Source organism: Coturnix japonica, unplaced genomic scaffold (genome assembly GCF_054131305.1).
Source record: "Coturnix japonica strain WE unplaced genomic scaffold, WE-NBRP24 Scf107, whole genome shotgun sequence".
Taxonomy (NCBI): Eukaryota; Metazoa; Chordata; class Aves; order Galliformes; family Phasianidae; genus Coturnix; species Coturnix japonica.
Genome location: NW_028189010.1, coordinates 66,119 through 79,321, shown reverse-complemented (window position 1 = coordinate 79,321; position 13,203 = coordinate 66,119). Strand labels below are relative to the sequence as shown.

The 13,203-nt window shown below is 55.7% G+C and overlaps 2 protein-coding genes across 3 annotated transcripts in view; both read right to left on the bottom strand.

Moving 5' to 3' along the window:
• The window catches only part of CFB (complement factor B), a 35,191-nt gene extending 32,200 nt beyond the window's left edge, over nucleotides 1-2,991 (bottom strand). For both annotated transcript variants that reach the window (XM_085535059.1, XM_085535060.1), the window contains exon 1: nucleotides 2,839-2,991. In XM_085535059.1, coding sequence (XP_085391185.1) covers nucleotides 2,839-2,890 — 52 coding nt within the window. In that variant the 5' untranslated portion in view covers nucleotides 2,891-2,991. The remainder of the gene's footprint in view (nucleotides 1-2,838) is intronic.
• A 6,591-nt stretch (nucleotides 2,992-9,582) lies between these two features.
• Nucleotides 9,583-12,394, bottom strand: LOC146751261 (uncharacterized). The gene is made up of 3 exons (XM_085535079.1): nucleotides 12,272-12,394; nucleotides 9,729-11,615; nucleotides 9,583-9,625 (listed from the first exon to the last, which is right to left on the bottom strand). Exons 1-2 carry the CDS (start codon nucleotides 12,392-12,394, stop codon nucleotides 10,896-10,898), a joined length of 843 nt encoding a protein of 280 aa, XP_085391205.1. The 3' UTR covers nucleotides 9,583-9,625; nucleotides 9,729-10,895.
• Nucleotides 12,395-13,203: the final 809 nt, after the last annotated feature.

The window sequence follows — 13,203 nt, the reverse complement described above, 5'->3', positions numbered from 1 at the left end:
ATGGGGCTATGGGTGGTTATGGGGCTATGGGGGGGCTATGGGTGGTTATGGGGGCGGAGGACGGGTCACAGCCAAGGGAACATATAGGGGTATGGGGTTATGGGGTCATATGGGGCCATATGGGGCCGATATGGGGCTATGGGGGGCCTATGGGGCCGCTATGGGTGGTTATGGGGCGGCTATGGGGCCCATATGGGGCTATGGGGCCGCTATGGGTGGCTATGGGGACGGAGGACGGGTCACAAGGGGGGCGAACCCACAAGGGAACCTATAGGGGTATAGGGTGGTTATGGGGCCGATATGGGGCTGCTATGGGGTCATATGGGGCCATATGGGGCCGCTATGGGTGGCTATGGGGACGGAGGACGGGTCACAGCCAAGGGAACCTAAAGGGGTATAGGGTTATGGGGTCATATGGGGCCCATATGGGGCCGATATGGGGCTATGGGGGGCCTATGGGGCCGCTATGGGTGGTTATGGGGCCGCTATGGGTGGCTATGGGGACGGAGGACGGGTCACAGCCAAGGGAACCTATAGGGGTATAGGGTTATGGGGTCATATGGGGCTGATATGGGGCTGCTATGGGGCCATATGGGGTCATATGGGGCCGCTATGGGGGGCTATGGGGCCAATATGGGGCTATGGGGGGCCTATGGGGCCACTATGGGTGGCTATGGGGACTGAGGACGGGTCACAGCCAAGGGAACCTATAGGGTTATAGGGCGGTTATGGGGCCGATATGGGGCTGCTATGGGGTCATATGGGGCCATATGGGGCCGATATGGGGCTATGGGGGGGCTATGGGGCGGCTATGGGGCGGCTATGGGGCGGGGGTGCAGCTATGGGGTCGCTATGGGTGGTTATGGGGCCGCTATGGGGCTATGGGGGGCCTATGGGGCCGCTATGGGTGGCTATGGGGACGGACGACAGGTCACAGCCAAGGGAACCTATAGGGGTATAGGGTTATGGGGTCATATGGGGCTGCTATGGGGTCACATGGGGCCATATGGGGTCGATATGGGGTCATATGGGTGGTTATGGGTGGCTATGGGTGGTTATGGGGCCGCTATGGGTGGTTATGGGGACGGAGGACGGGTCACAGCCAAGGGGGGAACCTATAGGGGTATAGGGCGGTTATGGGGTCATATGGGGCCCCATATGGGGCTGCTATGGGGTCATATGGGGCCATATGGGGCCATATGGGGCGGATATGTGGGGCTATGGGGCCGATATGGGGCTATGGGGGGCCTATGGGGCTGCTATGGGTGGCTATAGGGACGGAGGACGGGTCACAGCCAAGGGAACCTAGAGGGGTATGGGGTTATGGGGTCATATGGGGCTGCTATGGGGTCATATGGGGCCATATGGGGCCGATATGGGGCTATGGGGGGCCTATGGGGCCGCTATGGGTGGTTATGGGGCCGCTATGGGTGGTTATGGGGCCGCTATGGGTGGTTATGGGGCCGCTATGGGGCTATGGGTGGTTATGGGGCCGCTATGGGTGGTTATGGGGCCGCTATGGGCGGTTATGGGGCCGCTATGGGGCTATGGGGGGGCTATGGGTGGTTATGGGGACGGAGGACGGGTCACAGCCAAGGGAACCTAGAGGGGTATAGGGTTATGGGGTCATATGGGGCCATATGGGGCTGCTATGGGGTCATATGGGGCCATATGGGGCCGATATGGGGCTATGGGGGGCCTATGGGTCCGCTATGGGTGGTTATGGGGCCGCTATGGGGGTTTATGGGGCCGCTATGGGTGGCTATGGGGCCGCTATGGGGGGTTATGGGGCCGCTATGGGGCTATGGGTGGTTATGGGGCCGCTATGGGGGGTTATGGGGCCGCTATGGGGGGTTATGGGGCCGCTATGGGGGGCTATGGGGCCGCTATGGGTGGTTATGGGGCCGCTATGGGGCTATGGGGGGCCTATGGGGCCGCTATGGGTGGTTATGGGGCGGCTATGGGGCCCATATGGGGCTATGGGGCCGCTATGGGTGGCTATGGGGCCGCTATGGGGCTATGGGTGGTTATGGGGCCGCTATGGGTGGCTATGGGGATGGAGGACGGGTCACAGCCAAGGGAACCTAGAGGGGTATAGGGTTATGGGGTGGTTATGGGGCCCATATGGGGTCATATGGGGCTGATATGGGACTGATATGGGTGGTTATGGGGCGGGGGTGCAGCTATGGGGCCGATATGGGTGGTTATGGGGCCGCTATGGGGGGTTATGGGGCCGCTATGGGTGGCTATGGGGATGGAGGCTGGGTCACAGCCAAGGGGGGAACCTGAGGGTATAGGGCAGTTATGGGGTGGTTATGGGGCCAATATGGGTGGTTATGGGGCGGCTATGGGGCTATGGGGAGGCTATGGGGCGGGGGTGCGGCTATGGGGCCGCTATGGGGCGGGGGTGAGGCTATAGGGCAGCTATGGGGCAGGGGTGCAGCTATGGGGTGGGTTATGGGGCCGCTATGGGGCTATAGGGAGGCTATGGGGCCGCTATGGGGCGGGGGGGGGCGGCTATGGGGCCGCTATGGGGTGGTTATGGGGCTGGGGTGCAGCTATGGGGTGGTTATGGGGCCGATATGGGGTGGTTATGGGGCAGCTGTGGGGGGTTATAGGGTAGTTATGGGGTGGTTATGGGGCAGGTTATGGGGTGGTTATAGGGTGGTTATAGGGTAGTTATGGGGTGGTTATGGGGCAGATTATGGGGCAGCTATGGGGCTATGGGGTGGGTTATGGGGTGGTTATAGGGTAGTTATGGGGTAGTTATGGGGCAGGTTATGGGGTGGTTATGGGGTGGTTATGGGGCAGGTTATGGGGCAGCTGTGGGTCACTTACCGGCCGCGATGTGGGGCAGCAGAAGGACGAAGCCGAGCAGCGCTGCAGCCATTGGGGCAGGATCTATGGGGCTGGGATCTGTGGGGCTGGGCTCTATGGGGTCAGTCCCTATGGGGCTGGGCTCTATGGGGCGGGGATCTATGGGGTCAGTCCCTATGGGGCTGTGTTGTGCAATGACCCCCCTCCCCCCATTCCTGGAAGCGGTGGGGCTGCCCCACATCCCGCCCTATAGGTCAGCGCCCCAATGGGGCCCCACTGGGGCAACTCATTAAGGACGAAGGTCATTAAGGGCGGGACTTAATTAGGGCCAAAAACCCCATAGAGACCCCATAGGGACCCCATAAGGACCCCCAGCCCCATAGAGACCCCATAGAGACCCCATAGGGACCCCCAGCCCCATAGAGACCCCATAGAAACCCCATAGAGACCCCAAACCCCATAGAGACCCCCCCCCAGCCCCATAGAGAACCTCCCACCCCATAGAGACCCCATATGGATCCCCAGCCCCATAGGGACCCCATAGAAAACCCATAGGGACCCATAGAAACCCCATAGGGACCCATAGGGACCCCAAACCCCATAGAGCCCCCCCCAGCCCCATAGGGAACCTCCCACCCCATAGAGACCCCATAGGGATCCCCAGCCCTATAGAGACCCCATAGGAACCCCATAGAAACCCTATAGGGACCCATAGAGACCCATAGAAACCCCCAGATCCCATAGAGAGCCCATAGGGACCCATAGAGACCCCCCGGCCCCATAGCGACCCCATAGAGACTCCCCCACCCCATAGAGACCCCCAACCCCATAGGGGCCCTCCTGCCCCATAGGGACCCCTTAGAGACCCCATAGAGACCCATAGAGACCCCCTGGCCCCATAGAGACCCCATAGAAACCCCATAGGGACCCATAGAGACCCCAACCCCCCCCCCCCCCCATTTTTGGGGTCAAAAAGAGCCATTTTCATCATTATGGTGAAAAACTTTATTGGGAGACCCCAAAAACGCGACTTTTCACCCCAAAATGACCCCGAAAACCCCCATTTTTGGGGCTCTTAAAGGGCCAGACACCCCAAAACTGCCTCTTAAAGGGCCATACACCCCCCCCATTGGCTCTTAAAGGGCCACACACCCCATTTCCCCCCCCCCCCCCATGGCTCTTAAAGGGCCATACACCCCTTTTCCCCCTCCATCTCTTAAAGGGCCATACACCCCCCCATCTCTTAAAGGGCCATACACCCCAAAACTGGCTCTTAAAGGGCCATACACCCCATTTCCCCCCTCGCCATGGCTCTTAAAGGGCCATACACCCCACAACTGGTTCTTAAAGGGCCATACACCCCAAAACTGGCTCTTAAAGGGCCACACACCCCATTTCCCCACCCCCCCCATCTCTTAAAGGGCCATACACCCCCATTGGCTCGGCTCTTAAAGGGCCATACACCCCCCTCCCCATGGCTCTTAAAGGGCCATACACCCCAAAACTGGCTCTTAAAGGGCCATACACCCCAAAACTGGCTCTTAAAGGCCCTACACCCCCCCATCTCTTAAAGGGCCATACACCCCTTTTCCCCCCATGGCTCTTAAAGGGCCATACACCCCAAAACTGCCTCTTAAAGGACCATACACCCCCCATCTCTTAAAGGGCCATACACCCCCCTCCCCATGGCTCTTAAAGGGCCATACACCCCCCCATCTCTTAAAGGGCCATACACCCCCCTCCCCATGGCTCTTAAAGGGCCAGGCACCCCCCCCATCTCTTAAAGGGCCATACACCCCCAAACTAGCTCTTAAAGGACCATACACTCCCCAGGCTCTTAAAGGGCCATACACCCCAAAACTGCCTCTTAAAGGGCCAGACCCCCCCCATCTCTTAAAGGGCCATACCCCCCTTTTAACCCTACCCCAGGCTCTTAAAGGGCCATACCCCCCCCCCCCATCTCTTAAAGGGCCATCCCCCCCATCTCTTAAAGGGCCATACTCCCCTTTTCCCCCCATGGCTCTTAAAGGGCCACACACCCCATTTCCCCCCCCCAAGGCTCTTAAAGGGCCATACACCCCATTTCCCCCCTCCCCATGGCTCTTAAAGGGCCAGGCACCCCACAACTGGCTCTTAAGGGCCATACACCCCCCTATCTCTTAAAGGGCCATACACCCCAAAACTGCCTCTTAAAGGGCCATACACCCCCCCCCATTGGCTCTTAAAGGGCCATACACCCCTTTTCCCCCCATGGCTCTTAAAGGGCCATACATCCCTTTCCCTCCCTATCTCTTAAAGGGCCATACACCCCAAAACTGGCTCTTAAAGGGCCATACACCCCTCCCCCATTGGCTCTTAAAGGGCCATACACCCCTCCCCCATTGGCTCTTAAAGGGCCATACACCCCTTTTCCCCCCATGGCTCTTAAAGGGCCATACATCCCTTTCCCTCCCTATCTCTTAAAGGGCCATACACCCCAAAACTGGCTCTTAAAGGGCCATACACCCCTCCCCCATTGGCTCTTAAAGGGCCATACACCCCTCCCCCATTGGCTCTTAAAAGGCCATACCCCCCCATCTCTTAAAGGGCCATACACCCCATTTCCCCCCCCCAGGCTCTTAAAGGGCCAGGCACCCCACAACTGGCTCTTAAAGGGCCATACCCCCCCTATCCCTTAAAGGGCCACCCCCCCTTTTCCCCCCTACCCCATATGCACCCTCTGGTGCCTCCTTAGGGCCGCCCCCCCCGCGAACCCCTTCCCGCACCATTGACACCAATGGGGCTCTATGGGGTGGGGGTCCCCGTGCGCCCTCCTATGTTTGATATAGGCCGAGCTATAGGTAAAAGCCTTCCCGCATTCGGGGCATTTATAGGGCCCGGTTCGGACCCTATTGGCCCTATAGGGCGGCTGGTGGGTCCTATGGGGTGGGTGGGTTATGGGGTCGTGGTTGCGTTGGTGGGCGTTGAGGTTGGAGCTGCGGGTGAAGGACTTGAAGCATTGGGGGCACTTATAGGGTTTGGAGGGGGGGTTATGGGGTCGGGGGGGGGATATGGGGTCTATAGGGGGGGATATGGGGTGGATATGGGGGTCTATGGGGTGGATATGGGGGTCTATGGGGTGGATATGGGGGTCTATGGGGTGGCTATGGGGGTCTATGGGGTCTATGGGGTCTATATGGGGGTCTATGGGGTGATCCAGCATTTGGGGTTCGGTGTCGACGTCGTCGGCGTCGCTGGTTGTGGGGTCGTCTGTAATATGGGGTGAAATGGGGTTAGATGGGGTTATAGGGGTGTTATATGGGGTTATAGGGGGGGATATGGGGGGATATGGGGTTATATGGGGGTTATAGGGGGGTTATATGGGGTTATAGGGGGACATATGGGGTTATAGGGGGGTTATATGGGGTTATAGGGGGACATATGGGGTTATATGGGGGTTATAGGGGGGTTATAGGGGGTTATAGGGGGGGATATGGGGTTATATGGGGGTTATAGGGGGGGATATAGGGGGTTCAAAGGGGATATAGGGGCCCATAGATCCCATAGCCCCCATATCCCCCATTGACCCCATATCCCCCTATAGCCCCCATTGACCCTATATCCCCCATATCCCCTATTGACCCTATATCCCCCATATCCCCTATTGACCCTATATTCCCCCTTATCCCCTATTACCCCCATTGACCCCATATCCCCCATTGACCCCATATCCCCCCATATCCCCTACATCCCCTATTGATCCCATATCCCTCTATATCCCCCGTAGCCTCCATTGACCCCATATCCCCTATTGACCCCATATATCCCCCCTTATCCCCTATTAACCCCATATCCCCTATATCCCCCATATCCCCTATTAACCCCATTGACCCCATATCCCCCTATATCCCCCCATATCCCCCCATTGACCCCATATCCCCCCATATCCCCTATTAACCCCATATCCCCTATATCCCCTATATCCCCTATTGACCCTATATCCCCCATTAACCCCATTGGCCCTATACCCCCCATATCCCCTATTACCCCCATATCCCCTATAGCCCCCATTGACCCCATATCCCCTATACCCCCTATTGACCCTATATCCCCCATTGACCCCATATCCCCTATATCCCCTATATCCCCCATACCCCCCCATATCCCCTATTAACCCCACTGACCCCATATCCCCTATATCCCCTATTGACCCTATATCCCCCATTGACCCCATATCCCCTATTAACCCCATTGACCCCATATCCCCTATTACCCCCATACCCCCCCTTACCGGTGGGTGCCACCCTGAGGGTCTCCCACTCTTTGCCCTCGTTTCCCCCCAGCTCCTCGTCCAGCTCCAGCCTCGACACCACGATGGGTTTAGGGACAGGGAACTCTATGGGGTGGGCAGCGATTTGGGGTCAATCCAACCCATATAGGGCCATTAACCCCATTATAGGGCCATTAACCCCATTATAGGGTCATACCCCCATTATAGGGCCATTAACTCCATTATAGGGTCATACACCCCCATATAGGGCCATTAACCCCCATTATAGGGTCATACCCCCCCCATATAGGGCCATTAACCCCATTATAGGGTCATACCCCCCCATATAGGGCCATTCATGCCCATTATAGGGCCTTTAACCCCATTATAGGGTCATACCACCCATTATAGGGCCATTCCCCCCCATATAGGGCCATTAACCCCATTATAGGGTCATACCCCCCCATATAGGGCCATTCATGCCCATTATAGGGCCTTTAACCCCATTATAGGGTCATACCACCCATTATAGGGCCATTCCCCCCCATATAGGGCCATTAACCCCCATATAGGGCCATTAACCCCATTATAGAGCCATACCCCCCCATATAGGGCCATACCCCCCGTTATAGGGTCATACCCCCCCATATAGGTTTATTCCCCCCCATTTAGGGCCATTAACCCCATTATAGGGTCATACCCCCCCATATAGGGCCATTAACCCCATATAGGGCCATTCTATCCCATTTAGGGCCATTAACCCCATTATAGGGCCATACACCCCCATATAGGGCCATTCCCCCCTCATATAGGGCCATTACCCCCCATTTAGGACCATTGCCCCCCATTATAGGGTCATACACCCCCATATAGTGCCATTAACCCCATTATAGGGTCATTCTATCCCATTTAGGGCCATTCCCCCCCCCATATAGGGCCATTAACCCCATTATAGGGTCACCTCACCCCCATATAGGGCCATTAACCCCCATTATAGGGTCATACCCCCCCATATAGGGCTATTATACCCCATTTAGGGCCATTTTACCCCATTTAGGGCCATTACCCCCCGTTATAGGGTCATACCCCCCCGTTATAGGGTCATACCCCCCCGTTATAGGGCCATTAACCCCATTATAGGGTCATACCCCCCCCCATACAGGGCCATTCATCCCCATTATAGGGCCTTTAACCCCATTATAGGGCCATTAACTCCATTATAGGACCATTCATCCCCATTATAGGGCCATTCGTCCCCATTTAGGGTCATTCCCCCCATTTAGGGCCATTCTATCCCATTTAGGGCCATACTGCCCCATTATAGGGTCATACCCCCCCCATATAGGGCCATTAACCCCATATAGAGCCATTCTATCCCATTTAAGGGCCATTAACCCCATTATAGGGTCATACCCCCCCATATAGGGCCATACCCCCCATATAGGGTCATACCCCCCATATAGGGTCATACCCCCCCCATATAGGGCTATTTTACCCCATTTAGGGCCATTAACCCCCATTTAGGGCCATACCCCCCCATATAGGGTCATACCCCCCCATATAGGGCCATTAACCCCCATTATAGGGCCATTAACCCCCATTATAGGGCCATTAACCCCATTATAGGGCCATTCCCCCCCATATAGGGCCATTAACCCCATATAGATCAATTCTATCCCATTTAGAGCCATTACCCCCCATATAGGGCCATTAACCCCATTATAGGGCCATTCTACCCCATTTAGGGCCATTACCCCCCATTATAGGGTCATACCTCCCCATTTAGGGCCATTATAGGATCATAAACCCCATTATAGGGTCATAATCCCCATTATAGGTCCATTAACCCCATTATAGGGCCATTCATCCCCATTATAGGGCCATACCCCCCCATTTAGGTCCATTAACCCCATTATAGGGTCATACCCCCCCATATAGGGCCATTACCCCCCATTTAGGGCCATTCATCCCCATTATAGGGCCATTAACTCCATTATAGGGCCATTAACCCCCATTATAGGGCCATTAACCCCCATTTAGGGCCATTAACCCCCCATTTAGGGTCATACCCCCCCATATAGGGCCATTAACCCCATTATAGGGCCATACCCCCCCATTATAGGGCCATTAACTCCATTATAGGGCCATTACCCCCATTATAGGGCCATTAACTCCATTATAGGGCCATTAACTCCATTATAGGGCCATTCCCCCCCCATTTAGGGCCATACCCCCCCATATAGGGCCATTAACCCCATATAGGGCCATTAACCCCATTATAGGGCCATTACCCCCCATTATAGGGTCATACACCCCCATATAGGGCCATTAACCCCATTATAGGGCCATACCCCCCCATTATAGGGCTATACCCCCCCATATAGGGCCATTCTACCCCATTATAGGGTCATTCCCCCATTATAGGGTCATTCCCCCATTATAGGGTCATTCCCCCATATAGGGCCATTAATAGGGTCCCATTTATGGCCATTGACCCCATTTCTCACCCATTAGGATCAGCGCCTCGTAGCTCTCCTGCATCGTGGGGGCACCCAGAACCTGAAACACATTTTGGGGTTGATTTGGGGTCTTTTGGGGTCTATTTGGGGTATTTTAGGGTCTTTTAGGGTCATTTTGGGCTGGATTCCCCCTATTTTGGTACCTGTGCTTCCAGCTGTCGCTCCCAGCTCCGATCCGGCTCCTGCTCCAGGCCGGGTTTTACCATCAGCCCCAATAAAGGCCTCAATCCAATCCGGGTCTCAATCCAATCCGGGTTCGAATCCAGGCCGGGTTTTACCCCAGTCCGGGCTTTAATCCAGTCCAGGTTCGAATCCAGTCCCGGTTCTGATTCAGTCCTTGTTTGAATCCAGTCCGGGTTTTACCCCGGTCCAGGCTTAAATCCAGTCCAGGCTTTAATCCAGTCCCGGTTCTGATCCACTCCGGGTCTTAATCCAGTCTGGGTTCGAATCCAGTCCTGGTTCTGATCCAGTCTCAGTTCTGATCCAGTCCGGTTCTGAATCCAGTCCGGGCCTTAATCCAGTCCCGGTTCTGATTCAGTCCTGGTTTGAATCCAGTCCGGGTTTTACCCCGGTCCAGGCTTAAATCCAGTCCAGGCTTTAATCCAGTCCCGGTTCTGATCCAGTCCGGGTCTTAATCCAGTCTGGGTTCGAATCCAGTCCTGGTTCTGATCCAGTCCGGTTCTGAATCCAGTCCAGGCCTTAATCCAGTCCTGGTTCTGATCCAGTCCCGGTTCTGATCCAATACGGGTTCGAATCCAGTCCGGGTCTTAATCCAGTCCAGTTCGAATCCAGTCCCAGTTCTGATTCAGTCCTGGTTTGAATCCAGTCCGGGTTTTACCCCGGTCCAGGCTTAAATCCAGTCCAGGCTTTAATCCAGTCCCGGTTCTGATCCACTCCGGGTCTTAATCCAGTCTGGGTTCGAATCCAGTCCTGGTTCTGATCCAGTCTCAGTTCTGATCCAGTCCGGTTCTGAATCCAGTCCGGGTCTTAATCCAGTCCCGGTTCTGATTCAGTCCTGGTTTGAATCCAGGCCGGATTTTACCCCGGTCCAGGTTTGAATCCAGTCCTGGTCTTAATCCAGTCCCGGTTCTGATCCAGTCCAGCTTTGAATCCAGTCCGGGCTTTAATCCAGACCAGATTCTGGTCCAGTCCAGGTTTGGATCCAGTCCCGGTTCTGATCCAATCCGGGTTCGAATCCAGTCCAGCTTTTAATCCAGTCTGGCTTTGAATCCAGTCCGACCTTTAATCCAGTCCCGGTTCTGATCCAGTCCAGGTCTTAATCCAGTCCGGGTTCTGATCCAGTCCAGGTCTTAATGCAGTCCCGGTTCTGATCCAATCTGGCTTTGAATCCAGTCCCGGTTCTGATCCTGTCCTGGTTCCGGTCCAGGTTCGATCCCAATCCCGGTTCGAATCCCGTCCTGGTTCCGATCCACTCCGTGTTTTGTTCTGTTCCCGTCAGCCCGGTCCAATTGCGGTTCCAGTCCCGGTTCGGTTCCCAGCCCGGCTCTTACCGTCAGCCCCGGGCCGGGTTTGAACCCAGTCCCGGTTCCGTCCCAGTCCCGGTTCGGTTCCAGTTCTGGTTCGATCCCGGTCCGGACGTTCCCGGTCCAAATCCGTCCCGGTTCGGCTGTTCTCGATCCCGGTTCGGCTCCAGCCTCGGTCCGGCTCTTATTGATCCCGGTTCGGCCGGTCCCGATCCCGGTTCGGCTGCTGTCAGTCCCGGTTCGGTTGTTCCCGGTCCAAATCCGGCTCTTATTGGTCCCGGTTCGGCTGTTTTCGGTCCCGGTTCGGCTGTTTTCGGTCCCGGTCCGGTTCTTGTCAATCCCGGTTCGTCTTTTCCCGGTCCCGGTCCGGTTCTTATCGGTCCCGGTTCGGCCTTTCCCAGCCCAGGTTCGGCTTTTCCCGATCCCGGTTCGTCCTTTTCCGGTCCCGGTCCGGCTCTTATTGGTCCCGGTTCGGCTATTTCCGGCTGTTCCCGGTTCGGCAATTTCCGTTCCCGGTTCGGCAATTTCCGGCAGTTCCTGGTTCGTCTATTTCCGGCCGTTCCCGATCCCGGTTCGGCAGTTTCCGGCTATTTCCGGCTGTTCCCGGTTCGGCTATTTCCGTTCCCGGTTCGGCTATTTCCGGCTATTCCCTGTTCGGCTATTTCCGGCTGTTTCCGTTCCCGTTCGGCTATTTCCGGCCGTTCCCGATCCCGGTTCGGCAGTTTCCGGCTATTTCCGGCCGTTCCCGTTCGGCTATTTCCGGCTGTTCGCGGTTCGGCTATTTCCGGCCGTTCCCGATCCAGCTTCGGCAATTTCCGGCAGTTTCCGGCAGTTTCCGGCCGTTCCCTGTTCACTCAATGGAGGCTCCGGCGCTGACCCCGGAAGTGCGGCCTTCATCCCCATCCTCATCCTCGCCCCATCTTCCCCTCCATCCCAACCCCCAAATTAACACCAAAACCCCCCAAAAACCGCCCCCAAAATGTGTATTTTTCCACCTTCGTGTCTCTCGACCCCAAAATCCCCCATTTTAACCCCAAAAATCGCCCCAAAATGCCCCAAAACGCCTCAAAATTCCGACTAGGCCGCAACGCCGCCATCTTGAAACCTCCAACAAAATGGCGGCGCGCACTGTTAGGCACTTCCGGTCCAGGCCTCAGCGCGCTCTGTGGGCAACGGGATAACGGGGCGGAACCGGAAGTTACCGGGAGGTTGATTTCCGGTATGGGAGAGGCGAGTGGGCCCGGTTTGGGGTCTCGGTGAGGCTTAACCGGGAGGCGGAATGGCGGTAGAAGCGGCGGTGATAGAGAGCAAATGGGAGCCGCCATGTTGTACGGAACGGAAGTGCCCTGAGGGGGGGGTGAGCGTCACTTCCGCTTCCGGCGGAAATGGGAGGAGTGGGGGGGTAACTGAGGCGCTGTGGTGGCGGCGGAGGTAAACAGAGGGGGGGGGGGAGGGGGAAAATGGGGGAAAAAACGGCGATTTTGGGCAAATTTGGGCCAATTTGGGGCATTTTGGGGTATTTTGGGGCCTTGGGGACAGAATTTGGGGCTTTTGGGGCGGATTTGGGGCTTTTTAGGGAGGAAAATGGGGCATTTTTTGGGGGGGGGGATTTTGGGGTAAAATTGGGGGATTTTGGGGCTTTTTGGGGGAAATTTGGGGAATTTGGGGTCAAATTGGGTCAAATTTGGTTCAATTTTGGGCTTTTTTGGCTCAAATTTGGGCCATTTCGGGTCATTTTGGAGGCAAATTTATGGGATTTGGGGTCAAATTTTGAGTCAAATTTGGGGGATTTTGGGTCAATTTGGGTGAAATTTTGGGTCAAATTTGGGGGAATTTGGGTCAGTTTGGGGCTATTTTGGGTTATTTTGGGTCTAATTTGGGGGATTTCGGGTCATTTTGGGGTCAAATTTGGTTCAAATTTGGGCCCATTTTTGGGTCAAAATTGGGTCAATTTTGGGTCATTTTGGTTCAAATTTGGGTCCATTTATGGGTCAAATTTGGGCCATTTTGGGTCATTTTGGGTCAATTTTGGGCAATTTTGGGTCAAATTTGGGGGAATTTGGGTCATTTTGGGTCAAATTTGGGGGAATTTGGGTCATTTTGGGTCAAATTTGGGGGAATTTGGGTCATTTTG

Coding starts and splice junctions, on each gene's coding strand:
- LOC146751261 (XM_085535079.1), bottom strand. CDS start 12,394: ATGGCGGCTCCCATTTGCTCTCTATCACCGCCGCTTCTACCGCCATTC. Junction 11,616..12,271: donor TACCGGAAATCAACCTCCCG/GTAACTTCCGGT, acceptor GGCCGGAAATAG/ACGAACCAGGAACTGCCGGA.